The sequence below is a fragment of the Neolamprologus brichardi genome, chromosome 13, assembly GCF_056152115.1.
Source record: "Neolamprologus brichardi isolate AB-2024 chromosome 13, ASM5615211v1, whole genome shotgun sequence".
Classification (NCBI taxonomy): Eukaryota; Metazoa; Chordata; class Actinopteri; order Cichliformes; family Cichlidae; genus Neolamprologus; species Neolamprologus brichardi.
Window position 1 is genome coordinate 13737227 of NC_142116.1, and position 20273 is coordinate 13757499.

At 38.5% G+C, this 20273-nt stretch overlaps 1 protein-coding gene across 1 annotated transcript; it reads right to left on the bottom strand.

Annotated features, from left to right (window-relative positions):
• Window positions 1-16593: 16593 nt before the first annotated feature.
• On the bottom strand, window positions 16594-17788 carry LOC102796219 (otoraplin-like). The gene is made up of 4 exons (XM_006783772.2): window positions 17602-17788; window positions 17340-17479; window positions 16967-17077; window positions 16594-16862 (listed from the first exon to the last, which is right to left on the bottom strand). The coding sequence occupies exons 1-4, from the start codon at window positions 17714-17716 to the stop codon at window positions 16839-16841; spliced, it is 390 nt and encodes a 129-aa protein (XP_006783835.2). The 5' UTR covers window positions 17717-17788; the 3' UTR covers window positions 16594-16838.
• Between the last annotated feature and the right edge of the window lie 2485 nt (window positions 17789-20273).

Here is a 20273-nt window from a genome sequence, read left to right on the forward strand (position 1 = left end):
GTTTCCTCCCCCGGATGCGCTCGAGGGCACTTTTCAGCACCTTGGAGAATTCCTCCTATCGTCCTCAGAGTTGATGGGGATTCTATTGATGGGTAGGCTGTCTGGGGCTGGCCATCCAACTGGGGGGGGAAACTCATGTGACATATAGCGACCTTTAAATACAGCTTTCTGTAGAAGTCCTACAGAAAGATTTTTATGACATGATTCTTCAATATATTTCTGTAGGCTGAAGTTCTCTTGTTTTACCCTATATATGTGCAATGATCAACCTGACCGTTTCTGTGCAGTGGAATGAAAGAATAGTCCCACTGGACTATAATTGGTCATTTGGAGGTGAGCAGCATGTAGCAGCAAAAGGAGTGCTGGTACAAAGGTAGCTCATTAAAGGACTCCCTGTCCTCCTGCTTTCTTGCTACTGTAAACTAGAAGGTGGGCATACAGGGCTGCTGGGAGGTGATATGAGGGTGGTCTGCATGAATGAGAAAGTACAGCAAGATGGGGAAATGGTTGCTTGCTGTGATGCTACTAATTTCCTTTACAGAGACAACATTCGCCAAAGAGCATCTTGAGTGCTTATTGCTGCGCAGTTATCTGTTGTTAATGCTATAGCCTTTTCTGTTCAGCCACAAGGACTCAATAGTGAGAAGCACTCATTGCAATTGTTGAATAAAAATGCCTCCAGAGCCCCCTTCATTCATGAGCCAGTTTCAAATTCAGCAAATTTTCCTTTAATGCAACTTTGCATGCATTTTTGAACGTGAGCAACGGATTGAGAGCGGTACCATTTTTGCTTAGAGTCCAGTAATAAGCAAAATATCATAATTACAAAAATACTCTTGTGCAAATCATTTCCTCCCCCACCAAATGTCAGTAAATGTCAAGAGGCAGCATCATTAAATCAAATATTTGTGGAACATAATTAGAACAGCCATACAAAATACGCAAAACCTCATTTTGCATTTAAAATGTTCCTCTCTGTTAACTCTGTATGTACTTGTTTGAAATATACTAATGTACTTATATAATGGCATACTGTCTGGTATAATGTTCACATTAAATTAATCTGAAAGGCGTGACGAGGGAGAATGATAGCACGGGGATCAGTTAGATGTCTAGAAAATAATGAAGGTGGATTTTCTATAAGTGGATCTGCTTTACTAATCACTGTTTCCATGCACCATGCGGACATCCTCCCACACTCCTGCTATTCTGTAGCCCAGCGATTATTTATTTAGCTTGGGCAAGCCCTTCTCTTCAGCATCAGTAAAAATTTCTTCCCTGCTGGGGCCACATAAGTGATCCGCATGTCTGTTTTGACTGCTGACTCACATGGACTGTATCCTGGCCCGCCTGCCTGCCTATGTGCCTGACGTGCTGTAGCATCTTCTGCTTTTAAAGAGCAACCTAGATTTTTTTTGGCAACTCAGTAACAGTTTTGTGAGAGACGTGGACTTCAGCAGGATGTTGAAAATCTTCTCACTGTCTGAAGTGATGCTGACATTACGCCTCTGTCTGCAGTTATTACAGAAAGAAAAAACAAACAAATTTTCTTTGAAATGCAAGTAGTACAAACTGCTCACCTCTCACAATCAATATAAAGTTACACAATAAACGAGGGTTTTAATTTTAATTTAATGTTAAAATTAATAATATATATAATGATACTTTTATAATAATACATAAATACAATGCATTTACATCATGCTCTTTATCTGAGATTGCTGGCACTGCTTGCTGTGCAGCTCTGCATCTCCCAAATGATTTCTTTTGAATTTCCCTTGAGTTTTATAACAGTTTGTACATAAGAGATCTGTTTGTAGCTTGTGGGTGGATGAGTAAAGTCTGATTTTTAGAGGTTTCGAGTAAGTGCATGAAATCCTGAGAAAATGTGAAATAAATTAATGAATCATTTGAAGAAACATGTTTTAGCTCATATTAAGGAAGGCATCCTCTTAACTCAAGTTTGCTTGTTAACTCGTGAAGTAGAAATTTGTTATCCATTCAATTTTAATTGATCCAATTCTCCACATCTCACTGCAGTGGTTGTTCTATGAAACATATTATAACAATAGCATTTTAAAGTTGAAATATTGCTGATGTTCAGCACTGGAAAGTTTTGTTTCCACAAGCATGTACTATCATAAGTTAATTAAAGAGCTCAACCTCTGGCAACCTTTGGATAAAGGATAAGTTACAGTGGAATTTAATTTACAACTGGACAACCGTCTATTAGAAAACTGGCTTTGCAGAGATGGCATTACATAAATGGAGTTGTTAAAAAGCATTGATGTGTATCTGCAGTAGTGTTGGAGGAGGTGCTGAGAATCATGGCTCTTTAATTTTTCATATTTGCCCAAGGCTGTAGAGGAAGCAGGATGCCTGTCAGAGTTTGGGCAAGAGGTAGATAGATTAGACTGACAGCTACAAGGTGATAAACGGCAGATAATCAAACACGCACACACACATACACACACACGGGCACACACACACACACACACAATGAAACCCACTGATTGCTAAACCACGACAAAGCCTCTGCAGCCTTTACCAACCTTTCAACCAGACAAGAAAAAAAACACTATTGATATTTCACGCTGAACTTTATATTGGGTTTCCAAAGATAAAATCAAATAAACACTGAAACAACCAAGACATTTACATCTGATTCCAGTTTCTTAATATATTTTGTGCGCAGAAATCATAAATATTTTAAGACTATAGAGAAAATGCATTTCCTTTGACTCATTTAAATGTCACTCACACTCTAAAAATTAAACATTCAGTGAGAGAGCAAGTGTGTCTCTTTTTCTTGGGAAACCTGCAAAGCAAAACATTAATATATTGCAGTTCTCCTCTTTGTTAGTGCCACATATGTTAGGAGCCACATGGAGGGAGAGGCATGGATAGAAATGACAGAAGCTTGTCTTATCTCCCTCAGTAGTTAAGCTGTCATTTCAGAGGCAATCCTCTAATGCTTCGGCAGTGCTGGCTATGGGATGGGATGTCTCTGAGCGAGTTGGGGGTTATGGTTGCTATACTCACAATGATTGCAGATAGTTTCAGCAGCCTCATATTTGATGGTTTTGTTTGCTCTCTCTCCTGTCTGTTTCTGTATGTTTCTCTGTTCCACTCTACCTATGATATAAGCAGCTACTGCATGTCGATCTGCCCCTGTGACATAAGATGACGGCCTTTATGGGTAGACCTGGGTAGGCAGACATCAAAATTCAGACAACACTGGTCTTTCATAATTTCACGGAGGTTGCAAGTGATCATTACTTTAGTGTCTCTTCCTTTAGATCATTCAATTTGGCTTTGACTGCGGTTCAGGCATCGTGCAAACCAAATATAAATGATGCATAAGTTGACATATATAAAATGGGATTTTTGGCAGATCTCATTGCTCTAAAAATTGAGAATAGTTCATTTTACAGACTCGAGACACGAATACGAGGATGTAAAACTGTATTCACCAGATCTATTATATTCCATCGGAGCAGCTGGAGAAGAGGTTAACAGGGAGCTGCAAGAAGAGGGATTATATGTTGGTCTTAATGTGCTATGAGGCAGACAGCACATGGCCAGCTCAGGTGCAAACACCAGCCTGATTTGTCATGGACCACTCAGCTCAGCACCGAGGAAGATTAAACTGAAGTCATCACTCTCTCTATTCTTCCTGCAAAACACTGTATCATTTAACATTTCCTCCCCCCATCAAAGCTACTGAACTTGTCATGTTTCATTGTAAGTGCTGTTTACATCCCCTCAGTAGGTCTGAGGGAGTCTCAGGAAAGCCCGTTCTATCCTTGGGGAAACAGGTAATTCAAGTTACCACAGCCCACAGCTTTCATATGAAAAGTCCAAAGCTACACTGCTGTGATGTTTTGATTTTTCTCTCTGTGGGGCGCTAGCTAATATGGTGCTATTGATATTCCTGCCTGTGCTTCTGTTTAGCCGTGAGCTAATAATATAAACCATGAAATACTGTAATACATCTATCAATATAAGTGTAGGTGAGCCACATTCTACTTGTGTTTAATATGCAGCAACATGATGTAAACTGACTGGAGTAAAAACTCACTATATCCGTTTTGGTTGTATTGAAAATATACTATGTTGTGCACATGTTTTCCACTGCTAAAATATCGGCACTCTGTCGATTGATGTTTTGGCCAGCTGTCGATTGTGATTTTGCGAGCAAATCTATTTATTTCTCAAGCAGAGGAAAAGAATAAGTCTGTTTTTTATTCTCACCATTAAACTTAGTGCACAATTTTTCCAAGTATCTCCTGAAAATGTAGTCAATTAAATACCAGGAATACAGGGAAAATGAGAAATTTCAACTATTCCTTTACAAACATTAAATATACATGGAAATACAGTATATAAGGCAAAAACAGAATTTGTAAAGTTTAATGAACTTCAAGTCAATATTTGGTATGACCACGTTTAAGCTTTCTTATTATTTCTTTAAGTCGTAATAGCTTTGGGGAGGCTATTGTGTGTTTTCTCTGTCCAGGCACTCTTTTGCTGCATTAGGAGTGTATTTAGGATCATTACCATTACACTTTAAGACCTGTTGTCATGTCTCATGTTCTGTGCCAAGTCTTTGCTGGATACTTTTTTATATTTCTTTAGGACATAGCTTTTAGATACTGGTCATCTGTTGTAGATAGATTTCTAAGCCTGCCACTTTTACTTTTGCGCTCCACTTGTCCAGTTTTCTTGGATGTTTTAACAAGACTCTGCAGACCATGCTGAAATATGCCAAGTTTTTAGCTAATAGCTCTTTGGAAATCACCTTCTTGGTGCACAACATTTATTTTATGCCTGTCGAACTATGTTATCATTAGCATTTTTCATAGTTTCAACTAAATTAATGGAACACCTTGTGCATTTTTGTGACAGGCTGCTAGTAGCAAAGAGCCCTAAGATCAGGGGCTAAACAAAATGATTAGGGCACTTTTTGTTAATGAGTAATTAAATCTCATAGGCAGGTTACTGCATATTACTAGTGAATGAGTCCATTTTTCCTGTGCTACAGCCTGTCATCGCTTCCAGTGACAGCAGAGAGATACTAGCTCAGTAATAACAAAATAATGACATCGCACAGCCTGCTTATAGTCTCATCGCACAGATTTTTCTTCTCATTTCTGTAATGTGTTCATGGTGCAGATGCAAAGTTGCTAAACAGTCAGTAATGACTATTCAGCACATGGAATTTAATAGTCTGAAAATGTAAATCTTACACGTGATGTGCTAAATAATTTTTAATAAAGTTTTAAAATCAGATATTGAATCTCTACATTATGTTTTGGTTTTTGTGAAACATCTTGTAAAACAAACTCAAGTAATTACTGAAGCAATTCAAAGATTCCACAAACATATCAAGCAGTTTAATATAGCCTTTACAGTGATGAACTTTGGACTGGTTACACCTCGGGCATTGTTACTAGGTTACATCAAAGGCAGCAGACATCAATTTTTATTTAAGATGATGCAGAATAAATTCACTCACTGACTTCTACCTTTTATACAAGCTTTATATTCACAGTGTCAGTACAGCTTGCATAACATCTGCTTAGATCTTGTTGAATTGCGTTGGTTAAATCCCCAAAGAGCAGTGAATAAATAGCAGAACAGGCCAGCTGATCATATTCCGTACACACACACAAAAAAAATCTACATTGTTATATGACTTGGAGACACAAATCCCCCGGGTGTAACAGATCAGCCAAATCACAGCTACCTGCTGTAGCATCCTCTTCTCAGTAAGGGAGCAGTGCTGTGCTGACTGTGTTGTATTGTGTTCTTCTTCACTCTCTTTTGTGACAAACTTACAAAAACAAAGTTGGAGGTTATTATTGTTATAAATAATGTACAAATGTACAAAGCAAATTATTTTTAATGTATTTTATTTCATTTATAAGCATACATTTGAGCTGAATGTCTTTACTTGAAATGACTGATGCTTCATTAAACATCACATAATTTGGTTTTGGTCTCTAGCATCAGTGGAGATTGAATCTAAATCGATGCCTGACATCTGAGCACTCTTTGTGTTTTTCACTATAGTTAAATTTATTACCCAATCAAAAAAGTGCTGTCTCAAGATACAATGCATTATGATTAACAGTCCATTAACAAGCTAAAACTCTGGCTTAACTCTGACTAGGGATGGGTATTGATAAGATTTTCACGATTCCGATTCCATTTTCGATTCTGTTTAACGATTCGATTCTTTATCGATTCTCTTATCGATTATTTTTTTTTTAAAAAAGGAGAACACTAAGGTCAATTAGCTTAGATCTTTGTTTTATATCTTCTCTTTGAACAAGATAGAAATTTAGGAGTAACATGGCCTTACAAACCCAACAGTGAGATCTTAACAGATCCAACCTACGGCTCTTCAATGGGGTGTCACAGGGTCCCCAGGAAAAAAAATTGTGAATGTAAAATAATAAAATAAATATTCTTCTGTAGCAATAACAAAGAATAACATAAATGATTCTGTAGCAATTACACAAGAATATCCAGTAATGTTCCTGCCTACAATTAAACACATTCACTTACCGAAAATCGGGGGCATCTGCTGTGGCAAATGGGTGCAAGCCTTTTACCACAAAGTAGTCACTGCTCGGTGACATTCGTCTATCCTGGCCTGAAAGGAGACGCTACCGGTAGACTGTAGCAAGAACTGCCAGCATCTGAGCCAGACTCTGTCTGTCTCTCTCATCATGGTCACCTAAACGCACAGTAATGGCAGGTTTTGTAATAAGGCAGATCGCGCTAACATAATATGCACTGTTAGTTGATTATTTACCTGCCGCATTAACGGGAGAGGACGTGCAAACGTTACCGCTACTGCTGGGTTGAGATTCACGAGTCCGGAGCGGAATTAAAAACACGACATTCATTTAAGGTTATCGCGTGTTTTGTGAGCAAATGCTTTTGCATATTCGTAGTGTTTCCTCCCTTAAATGAAATATCTACTTCGCAAGTATTGCAAGTTGCCCTGTTGTCATCCGTTCTCGTAAAGTATAACCAAACTTTTTAGCGTTTGAGCCGCCATGTTTCCTGCCAGGTAAATGACGCTCCGCAACGTGGTGACGTCATTCGGGGCGACTGGAATCGATAAGGGAATCGTTTGCAAAAATGGCAAACGATTCCAAGGAATTGAAACAGTGGGAACCGGTTCTCAACAAGAACCGGTTTTCGATACCCATCCCTAACTCTGACTATGATTAAGAGTGTGTAAATATAATAGTAATTGATTGCCCTTAAGTTACATTCATTCATTTAATCTGATTTATCCCCATTATTATATTTTTTTAGTGACTGTGCCATTGTCTGTTTATCTGTGTTAGTCATACGACATACCTTGCCTCTATAATTTCTTCTCTTTAGCCCGTCTTTTCTGTAAACCCAGAAATAACATGAACTCACTGGGCTTGTACAAAGGCTTAGTATCAAAAGGGGGAAAATGCCCTATATTATCAAAGATGTATTGCTTTCTCAGAAACTGGAAAAACAATACACCATTGTAGCCTGTAGCAATGCGGTTCTCACGCAGCTTTCTTCACAAACAGCAGTGAAGGTGAGGCAAGAGCTGCCACCTGCTATGATATTCAGAGTGTGTTCTGAATATAAATTTAGTTTAATTGGAAAAGAAAAACAACTGTGCGAGCAAAGATTATGCATAATCACAATAATTATTTCCCTCTGTGTATTACTTATTTTGAGGTGTGCTTCCTAATGAAGGCACCACCTAGGAGGGAATAAAGGACATGCAAATTAGCGTTAGGGATGAATCACTTGGAGAGAGGGCTGAGGGCTAAAAAAAAAACATTAAATCTGATTTGATTAATTAACAAACTCACTTTTACTCCAAAGTAAATGGCATCTTTTACAATTTGCCTGAAAATATTAAGACAACAGTGTTTTCTTACTTTAAAAAACACTCATCAATCAATCATTTATGTTGATTTTCCTCTTCTTCTTAAACTACTGTGACACATTTGTTACTGGGATATCTGAATTTGATTCAAGCAATAATTTTCCCGTCTGCTCACACACTCCCTCCAAAGGTCTGGTTCCCTGCTTTGCTGCTATTTGAAAACAAAGTGATGCCTTTAAACTGCAGTCGTTTTGGCTGTTGCCACTGCAGTAATGTCAGATCAGCAGTTTTAGGTAGAAAAGTATACTACATTGCTGGCATTGTATTTCATGCCAGTCTCATTTGCGAGAAACTGTTCAGTGTCACGTAATGAGATGATTTGTCAAAAGCACAACAGCAATCAGCTAAATGATACCAGTGGGTGCTTTATAGTTTACAGTAAGTTTGAGGATAAGTCATTCTCATCACTGTGACAAGCATTCATGCTCAGCATGTATTCAGAAATTATGTTGATGTTATGACTACAGCAGTTTAATTGCCATTAGTAGTGTATCATGCTGCGTGCCCCCAACATGCCAGATTCAAACACCTGCTGATGATTTTGATTGGACACTGTGGAAAATATTACCTCAAAGTTAATTTTTACTAATCAAGCCTTCTGAGCTGGACCTAGTCCTCACCTACTCATAGCACTGCCAACTTTCCCATTTCCTTTCATACGCTCATTAAGTCATCACAGAAATCAGCCACCTCCAATTGAAGGTGTCAGCAATTATTAGCTTTAGTCGAGCTGTGGTATTTGACAGTGACATTGCATGCCTTTTTAAAAAGCCTGCAGAAACACTTTGACCTTTGAACCACCAAAAACACTCATTCCCTGAGTATACATATGTCTCCAAAAAACAATGAGTCTCTAGAAAGTGGTCTAAATACCAAGAGAGGTCAACCTTCGGTTACGGACACTATAATATACCTGAATGAAGCTAAAAATAGCTAAACAAACCCAGCAAATATTGGAAATGAATGTAAAATGCTCAACATTTCCTAATCAGCTTCTGCAGTATGCCAGTTGCCTCAGTGGCTAATTTCTAATGTGTCTGTGACTACAGGAAGGGGACAGGCCTGGTGACCTTGGCAGGATATCATGACAAAGAGTTTGTATCACTCAAACAACATACACAGCAGTCTCTGTGTGTGGGCTCTGATGCTCTTTCCATTTTAAAAGGACATTAGGGCTAATGGTAATGGTATCTCAGAGGTTTCCAAGCCCCTTTCCAGTACTGTCCTACACCCACAGCCAAAGAGCATAGTCCATTAAGAAAGCAAACAATGTGGATATTTTTCATAGTCCACACAGGGCACAGAGTAAACATAGCTACAACCACAAGCAATTAAAGGCTAATTATGTGCTTTAGCTTTTTACCAGTTCTCAAAATTCTGAAATTATTCTTTAATAATACAAAGGGGTGTAAGAGTAAACATTTCCAGGAATCTGCCTGTAAACTTGCAGGCAACATCCCGTTTACGCATTAGGTACTGAGAGCAAAGTTTATGTGTGGAAAAAAAATGTGTTGCTGAGCATTGTACATGTGAATACAATTTTTTTTTTTCCACGTCGCCAAGCTGCAAAGGCTCATTATGATTATGTGCTTTATGTGTAAACAGAGTACACGTTAGCTATAGCCGACTCTCATGGAAACATGGGGTTTGACACCTTTTGGCAGACTCTTAGCACAATTGTGAGAAGCTGCATTGTTTGATCCAGCCTGGGATTAGCAATGGCCACAGACTCCTTTGTAGTCCAGTAACTCCACTGAGTTTCCAGGAGCTAACCGATAAGGCTGCCATTCTGTGTACTGGCTGTGAAGTCAACACAGCTAATTATCAGTCCTCCTCTGGGCTGATTAATTTATTCAGTCTAGACTAATTTATTTAATCGGGTAAAGGTAATTCATTCGAATGGAGTTTTATTTTCACACTTTCACTTCCCAACTTAAATAACCATAGCCACTTAATATTCTTTTTATTATCAAAAGCTGTTTGCCCCATTGTAGCCAGTCGACTGTGGATGATGTGTATTGCTTCCTTGAACACCTTCTTCACATATCCATCATGTCATTCTAAAAACAGGCTGTGAGCAAAGTGTGTAAATAAACACTGCACTTGCTGCTCCAGGAGGGTCAATAAAACTACAAACAGAAATGCATTTAGAGATCCTCAATGAGAATCTCATTGTTCATTCCACCCCTGCAATTTGTGAGGATAGCCCAGCAAATCAATACAAGGACCATTAAGCTTAACAAACCTGGTTTGTCTATAAACTGCCTGCAGGCTCTCTAGGACAGCCTGCCTACCTGTAAAGGCTTAAAGGCAGGTGGTTTATATAAAGCAGAAGGAAATTTGCCTCTGACACAGTGTATCCTGACATTTGCTTGGCACTTAATACCAAGAACCTTTCAGGTGTCATGTGGTGACGTAGATAACCCCTCACATAACACCACAAATGTATGCCCTTGCACGCGCTCGACCCCCCCACCACCACCATCACTGCTTGGTATGATTTGACATCGTGAAATGGAGCAGTGCATAACCGTTTCCCCATTATGCAAAGTTATATTACAGCTATTTTTTTGTAATCTCTGTCAGTCATGTCATTCTGTGGCAACAACCTCTGGGTGGCTGTAACACTGAGATATGGAACTTGAAAGAAACAGGATGAAACCTAATAGATGAACCACAGCCTAATGCAGCATGCAGACACAATGACACATCAAGATTCAGCGCTGGAAATGAGAGCTGCTATTAAAAGTCCAACTCTATATGTTTACTCTGAACTGATAGCACAGCTTTTAGCTTGAAAGAATGACATATGCCTCACTGTATATCTGTTTATTGCTATTAACTTCTGTTCATTAGAGCATTCATTTATTTTAATCATTTTAAGTTTTCCATTAATGTTTAGTTAACAATCACTATTAACAGCATACTACTTCTTCTGCATAACAAATCATATTCCCTGTAAAATATTACTGTATAATTACATTAATGTTTCCTGTTGTTTAATAAAACAATATTGTTGTGGGATTGTTACTGTGAAAGTACAATTTTTACAAAAAAGTATTGCATAAGAAAATATTTAGATTTTTTTTTCCTCCGTAAAACTCCACACAAGAGTATTTTGCTGCTTTCAGACACTTTTGCAAGCAGAAACACATGCAACAAACATTTTTTTCACCACTTAATTGCCTTACTTAGCCTTGCTGCTTTTGTAATGGGTAATTGGTTGTCATGACAGTCTATTCATAGCTCAGAAGCCTGAGCAAAAAAAAAAAAAAAAAACCCTTACCAAATATATTTGAAGACAGCATGTACAAGATCACTGATGGAAGCTTTCCTCTACTCTGATGTCTAGTAATAAAGGAAATTACAGAGTCTTGCTAATATCATGCAAACATGCTGAACTGGGTTTAGTTTATTCTTTGTGGTGGTGCAAGCAAATGTATTATTTATGTATGAGGTCTCTGCAAACGCTGCAATTATTTAACAAAATGAAACAGGAAATCAGCTTGCTTACTAAAACCCATGTTTGCAGGTAACATGATCATACTCACAACCTAGGTAGATTTCATCAGATGATTCTCTGTGTGCAAACATGACGAAAAGAGGTCAGATCTTAAAATATTCAGTCTTTGAGCTGTTGCAGAAAAACATGCAAAGCCAGCGTTCACCAAGGTCTGTTCAGAAAAGAAAGCACTATTAATGTAAACTGCTAATGAGATATATACATTATGCTTAAGTGGACTGGCTTACAACAGATCTCTGCATGCTTCATTCAGTCATGGTGATTATCTGTTAGCGCTATTCACAAGAATTTAGATTAAACTTTTTATCATTGTCGACAATTAAACGCTGCAAAATACTAATTATAGGAGCTGATGTTTGGATGATGTATTTCCACCTTTTGGAACACTACAATTGCTGGTCTTCAATTATGTATGTATCTTCTAGCACATCTACTACTAATTTGTTAGAGCTGTTTCAGAATAATACCTCTCTAATTTGTAAAACAAAATATTACAGGTTAATGCTGCCAATTTCCTCATGGTCACGTTCATTTCCTGTCTTGACCTTTTGACCTACAAGAACTTCACTGGCCGAACAGTTAAGGTTAACTGCTGTATATAACTAATTTGTTGAATCGTGAAGGTCCTGCTGTACACTGCTAACCTTCCAAACACCCGCTGTCATGCACAAACACACAGTAACCTTTCCCTGTCACTGTGGTAACCTTTCTGGTAACCACAGTGACAAGCAAAATAGAGGGGGGGGAGTAATGGAAGGAAGTTAGCCCTCTCGGTTGGAGAAGGCTGACCTGTGGAGTTGGGTTTGTTCAGGTGTGACATAAATGTAGGCGACCAAGGTAAGGAAACTGAAATAACAGAAACTCTTTTTGGCAGCTCACCTTCTCTTTACCAAACTCACACTTCCTATGAGATATTAACCAAGTTCACTGAGGGGGTACAGGTATTAATTTCACTGGAAAAGTGCAACTTATTTCACTCTATATCTCAGCTGCCCCCCTTTTATCCATGAATACAGATTTTCAAATGCCTACCAGAATATAACAGTAAATATCAAACAGTAGATACAACTGACTCCTGAGCTATTTGGAGGGTTGAACAAGAAATGAAATCACTGGGTTCTTCGTGTCATTGCTTGACAGAGAATTGGGGGGAATTACACTAGCTGGTGTAATTATATGAGTCAGACATAACACAGACACACACACTCTAAGAGAGCAAGAATGTAAGATAGATAAATACAATAAGAGAATAATAATATTATTGAAGCTGCACTTTCTTCTCACTCCTATTATGACTTATCCTTGAAATACAGCAGCAGTACACTTGGCATGGCGCATTTTTTTGACACAAAACATGGATGACAAATGCACTTTGAAATCTAGAGTAAATTAAAGCAAGAAGGCCACCATACATCCTCAGGCTAAAGCAGTGATTGATTCGTGCCGACTGATTGATTGACTGGTTGAAACAAGCAGTGAGTTGGCATTTTCTGACATCCTTGAAGAAAATTAGTGCAGACAAAGCCTATTTTTCAAGCACCTTGAAGACACTACTGATTAAGTCAAATGCTGCCCCTAGTCGTGTATACATACATAACCGGAGAGAATCTTCCATCACACAAATGCACAAGTTATCAAAGTTTTGATGACAGAGTGGGATTTTCTCAATGACTGCACAAGGAAAATGCACACGTCAAGCACTTTTGGGCAGTTTTTGTCAAGTGTCTGTTCAGGGGATGGTGTGTGTGTGTGTGTGTAACCATTACAGAGGTTGCTTCCTAACACTGGCTGTGTTTGTCATTGTTAGAATGGTTTGGCATGCAATTATGGGTAAAAAAGTTTAAAATAAAGATGCTGATTGGTCTCTTTCTGTACTTCTGTATGACATTAAATGTCATACATACTTAAGGGCTGTATATAGTGTTACTACTGGGCACACTGAGTACCATGGCTTTAGTGTTCAGGAAATTGGTGTTCTCTCTGTCCTTTTCCTGAGCAAGAAATAACCCTTTTTCCACTGGAAAAAATATATAAAAGCAACAGTTGAAGCAAATTGAGCTTTTTCCATTAGAAAAAGTGAGGATGGGTCATCCTGTGTACGAGGACTGCACAGCAGGTATTTTCTTCAGCTGTTCTTCTCCTTTCCTTCTCTTACTTTTCATTAGTTTTCATTTGATGTCAATTATGCAATTTGTTTTAGATTATATTTATATAATCTAAAAATATAATCTAAAATATATATATTTATATTTTAGATATACATTTATTTAAAAAAAAATCCCCTCTTGTCCCTGTTGTCCTTCAAGCTTGGGTCCTCTACCAGAGGTCTGGGAGCTTGAGGGTCCTGTGCGGTATCTTTGCTGTTCCTAGAACTGCGCTCTTCTGAACAGAGATCTTGGCTGCTGTTCCTGGGATTTGCTGGAGCCACTCGCCTAGCTTGGGGGGTCACTGCACCAATTACCACTGGGACCACTCGAGCTCTTTTCTGAGCCCTTGGTACTTCTCTAGCTTCTCCTGTTCCTTCTTCCTGATGTTGCAGTCATTAGGTATCGCTACATCTATCACTACAGCCGTTTTCCTTTGCTTTTCCACTACTACTATTTCTGATTGGTTAGCCACCTGGAAGTCCCAGGATCTTAGCTCGATCATTCTCGACCATTGGATGTCTCCCATTTTGACCTCGGGACTTCCAGGCCATACTCGGCACAGATGTTCTGCTGGCAATTTGGTTATGATGTTCCATGTATGCCCTGCCTGCTAGCATCATGCACTTATGTGCTGCTATGTGCTGAATTGTCTCAGTGGTATCTTTACACAGCATGCACCTGGGATCTTGCCTGGTGTGGTACACCCCTGCCTCTATGGAGCTTGTACTTGGTTGCGGCCATCTTCTTGATGTACTTGTGGATGTTCATTGTCTCCTCCTGGACCGTGGTACTGATACTCACTAGCCCCCCAGCGTCCTTCCTTCCACTTAGCTCATATCCGAGGTAGGCTTGGTTAGCATGGGGGGTCTAGCTCGGGGACCCTTACTGGATATAAACGCCCTGATTGGGAGTCGAACTCACGACTCCTGTTTCAATGGCTTGGAATGGTACATACTATTTTTATCTTTTTCTTTCTTTGTTATTATTTCTTTGTTTTTTTAAAAATGTATTGCCACCAATTGGATCACATAGACAAGCAAAGCATTTTTTGGCCATGGCAACTTTGGAAAACTCTAAAGGAAGATGCATATCACGTCTTAAATGTCACACTTCGCTGGCAGCCAGCCCCGAGGTTGTTGATTTCCAAGCTCCACGGGGCACTATGCCGCTGACCGCAGAGGTGTGGGTGGGATACAAGGTGGAAGGAGGAAAAAAGTGTTTCTTGCGTTTGCCAGCTGCTCCTTTAGCTCACACAGAAGAAACACACAAACATGCACATACATCAATCTCTTCTGTCACAGTTTCACTGCCTGTCACCATGGTGACACCCTAAAGCTACAGCTGTCTGACAGAAGACTGACTGAACTTGCCGTGATTTGTGTATTTTGTGGATTTGCATAGGCTTATACAAATACTCTCGCAACTTCAATTGGCAATCAGCTGAAAAAACGCAGAGTTTTTCACCTCTTTAGGTCAATTGTTAATAACAATCACAGAATTCATCATCCACTTCCTCTGTGGATGCTGTGCAATGATTAGAATTTCATTCAAATATGAACACGTATTAAAACAGATGTTGTTTTCCTAACATGAAATTATTTTCAGAACTGCTTCAGGAAATGTTTCACTCTTCTCTTCTCTTCTCTTCTCTTCTCTTCTCTTCTCTTCTCTTCTCTTCTCTTCTCTTCTCCCCTCTTCTCTTCTCTTCTCTTGCTCTATCAGACCCTTGCCCCAGGCATGTTTTTTTTTCTGAGTGACATTCACTGGTGGCACATTTAAAGCAGGTTAATATTGATCTGGGCTGAGCAGGTGATGGGTTAAATCGATTATGTATGTGACAGCCCTATTTCCTAAACTTGTAAAGCTTACTAAAGAATGCCTCCAGTCAAACAGAAATAAACAAGATGAAAATGCACAATTTTGCAGTAGTATCAAAAAATCTGTGCATTCAGTAGTGACGTGAGAGACTTCTGGAGATGGCAGAGACACTAAATGGCAACTCTGAAATGCATGAACTAAATCATAGAGTCTTCCTTTATCAAAATGAAATGTCTAACTTTGATAATCCACAGTTGGAAACGTCAAAGGAAGATTTGATTGAGATGTTATATTCAGCACTTTATCTGGGTGGGTACTGTGACACAGAAATAAAAAAAAAAGACTGATGATTCAAAACCAATCAAAAGGAGATTTAAATCATCCTTTGGAAAGAGTCTTAACAGGGACAATATGCCAGGCCATGTTTAATCATGACAGATATTTAGAAACTGCGTGGGCGTGTGGGAGGGTGGGTGAGGCAGAGAGACAGACTGGAAGACAACGTGCACTCATTTCATACATCGTAACATTTGGGCATTTTAGCACTTTTATTTTGTATAAAAAAAACGTGGCACTATTCTTTCTTTTTTTGGAAAAGCGACAACAGTCATAAAATGTGAAAGGGCAATAAGCAGCCTTTGTGAGCTTTTAAGGAGGTCTGACCTGGGTATTTTTCAAATCACCATGGAACATCTAACAGAGCTTTTAGTAAAACAGGTGCATTTTTAGAGAATGCATTCATTTATTTGAAAATTACCACTGTGTTTCTGCTGCTCCATCAAAACATGCTGTCATGTTGTCTCAAATGCAGGTAAAATAAGAATACCCTGACAAAAACAAAAAAAATAATAAAATACTTTAAATAGTGTTTTATGTATTTTTGTCACATATATCATCTTTGGATACTTACTTGCCTTCTGTCCTGAGCTCTTCACACCAGTCATGATACTTTTTTTTAAAATTAATTCTGTTAGATGACATTTCTTTTGAGAACATAGTGGAGTAGAACATAGTAGAATGAATGAAAAGTCAGGATTTTATAAGATGTCTCTGATAACACTACCAAGAAACCTTGACTCCAATAAAAAAAAAGACTTTAAGCTTTAGAAAACGAATTTAATCATTTTCACAGCAGCTATTTCTCAGCATAAGCAGCTCCAAGCCAGTTTCTAGATGTGTAACAAAGACAAGTACAATATAATTGCAATTACTAGTCAAGAAAAATCATAAAAAAGGTGTCTGGAAAACTCATTTCTTTAACTTTTATATACTTATATATTTAAAACGTTGGAATGATATAGACAACTCATCGAGTTAATGTCTGCATACTTTGTCCATTATAAATGCCAGAGTTACTAACAGAAAGAGTTGACAAGGAAGAGGTTTCAGTCCCTTAATCGCAGTAGAAGTCCATGTCCTGAAAGACAAGCAAAACATCAGGCTCTATTTCCTAACATGGAATGGAAAAAAAGTATTCATTCATTTAAAAAAATGTTGCATAAAAGAATTTAATGTACTAACAGTTGTTTGGATCTTAACTGTGTTTTCTGTAAACCTCTGTGTCTCCTTCACCACAGTTGCAGGGAAGTATCCAATGATGCCCATCTGGTCCACGTACCGCTCACTGTAAATCTGCCAGCAAAAATAATATAACTCCAGCAAATTAGCATGCACCACACTCTATATGTATTATGCATAACCTTTCTTACAAAACTTGACATAATGAAAAGCCTGCTCGTTTCAGATACAGTGGACTCTGATATGCAACCAAATGTCTTTTCTTGTCAGAAAAGCCAGAAGGTTTGTGTTTGTTTACCACAGCTGTTGCACATCTTCTGTCTTTCACAACTCAAGTGTACAGTGACATTAAACAGTGTACAAAATCTGCACATACGCTTCCAGACCAGAAGACTCCAGCGCCCTCTGCTGCAATGAGTTTGGAGTACACATAAACCACCTGACCCTTTCTGAGGTTGAGAAATCGGCAGTCAGGAGATATGAAGTCATCCGAGACTGTGGCCATGGAGAGAACATCTAATACAGCACAGGAAAAAATTAAAAAGAAGAATGTGAAACATAAGCATCTACTGTTGATTTTGAAACGTGCTGCATCCTGCATGCTCTGCTATGCTTCTGTTTTTAATGCTCAGACTTACATGAGCACTCTGCATCTCCGCAAATCTTCTGGTCTGCTAGTTTATCCATGTGGACAGCCCTCGTGGTCTGGTGGAGCAGTCCCACACACAACAGAATCACCAGTGGATAACCCATCCTCGCCAAAAGACCAAGAACAAGCGACTGTTGTGAGTGTGTGTACGTCCGGATGTGAATGCAGATGTTTGATGGAACTTAAGGCTATAAAAATCACAAACACTTCTCTCAGCCAGGACAGAATGGGCTGAGCCCCTTCATCACACATCGACTAACCAATCAGTGTCGAGTTTCAGAAATTCCAAACTCTGTAAGTATTCATTTCCATCAGGGGAGTTGGCTGACTTTTCTCAATTCTCAGCCTCTTTGCAGAAAGAAAGTTTGCTGTAAACTGTAAGTGTTACACTATATAAAAAAACACATTTGTAAGAAGTAAAGGCCTTTAAAAGCTATTTTTTTACAGTCAACCAGCTTTAAGATTTATCAAATCGATGTAACCATAAACCATCTTCAATAAATATGCAAATAAAGTACTGTTCAAAAGTCTTATGCTACCACTCATCCCTTTAACTTTTGCTTCCAAGAAGCCAGACTTTGTTGTAATTTTTTAAGTTGTCTTGAGGAGAAGTTCTTTAGTTTTTTTGTAGGCCTTTCAAAGGTTTTCTTTGAACACTGGCTGCTGACTCATTTTCTGTCCACTTGTTGCACCTGACTACTTTCACCGACCGACCTATGAATCACTGAAGCAAAACATGTTTACTTAACTCATAGAATAAACCAGTGTTGAGTCTACACATAACAGACAACTTCACAAATAATCTATTTTAAATTGTATCTTTAGTAGCTGCCTGTTGCCAAAACACATCAATTGTTCCCATGTCTTTAACTGAATTCCAGAATAATGCACAAGATAACACAGTTTGACAGGTATAAAATAGTATTTTTGCACCAATAAGGCAATTCCAAATGTGCTATTAGCTAAAATCTTGCTGTATCTCGGCAAAGTGTGCAGTGTGTCCATTAAAACATTTGAAATAGGACAAGTGGGGGACAAAACAAGAAGCAGCCTACAAACCTGTCTATAGCAAATGAAAATCATGCTCTTAATAAACAGAAAAAGATCCACCAGAGACTTGACACGGGACCTGAGATGTATATCTGGGCCTTCAGTTGATCCATCTACTGTTCACTGAAGCTTAATCATCAATTATCTAAGTGGAAGTGTGGCTGCTTAAAAGGGAAGCATGCTTGCATGCTTAAGAAAGGGAAACAGTTAGAAAATGCTGAAGTATGCCATATTACACAAGATCATCATCAATATGTAAAAGGGAGGTCAGGTTAGACATACAACAGTGAGTGCCTACAGCCCTCTGTGAAACACAGCAGCAGTTGTGTTAGTGTCTTCTTAAAATTGTTGTAAGTATGATTGTAGAAAAGTACCATCAGATCCGCCATGCAATGCCATTTCTGTAGTGTGGGATTTGCAATCGCTTAATTTTGGCAACGATGAAAATTGAAAATGCCTGGATACAAACACACACACACACACACACACACACACACACACCATCAGTCATGGATTGACCTAGACTACTGAAGCAGTGTGGGATCATTTTGATAGCGAAGAGAATGAAAGGCAGCCAACAACCAAAAGAAGAGCTTATAATGTCCCGGGGAACTATTCCTGAAGACTACTTAAAGAAACTGCAAGAAACCTTCCTAAGACAGAGCTCATCATCATGCTGAAGAATAAAGCGGCCATACAAATATTGACTTTCAAGCTCGTTAGACTTATAAAGTTTGTTTTTTTACCTTGCAAACTCTGTTTGCATTTATGTTTGCACACATTTCAATGAAAGCCTGCACCTAGTTCCCACTTTACTAGCAAAATATAAAGAAACAAAGGGTGACAAGACTTTTGCACAGCATTGTGATTCATATCAAGTTTGTAAAATGTTTAGCTTACACATCACTTCCTTTGGGTGTCGCTAAAGCGGCTGCAAAAAATATAGGTCAAACAAAATTACTAAATATTGTCTAAAATTGGGTACCCGATTTTACACAATATTTAGTAATTTTACGGTTCATGGAAAGACGTAAAGAACTGTCTGTGAAACAGCTTACAACCAGACTTGAATTGAAAAACCTTGCGTATATGACGTGACGTGTAAAGAAATAAATCCCTTAATCTTAGCAGTACAAGATGACAAAATCACCAATTTAATATTTAAATACCTAAAGTGATTACAACGTTGAAGGTAAATGTGCTTGACGGTCTTGAGGTTCTGGTTGAAATATAGTTCGATTGCAAATATAACAACGCCCAATCAAGTTTAATTTTTCAAATAGTGATCTATTTGAAAAGTTCAATGTTGTCCTTTCACCCACTGTGTTCTCGGGATCCCGAAGATTTTATATATAAGAGCTGTATTTTCAACACATCTTGTCTAACTTATGGTCAAGAAATCACACCATTTTACAATTCCCTCAGTTTCTTTTCGCTGCTTGCTGCGTATCAATTCAACAAACCACTTTCAGTTTACCTGACTAGATGATAATTGTTAGTAATTATAACGTCTTTCTTAGCAGCTGAAATAATGAAGTTGAATCTTCCCAGAAATGCCATACAGATACAAAACCTGAGGTAATAGAGCCTCAAGGGCGTTGGCATGTAGGT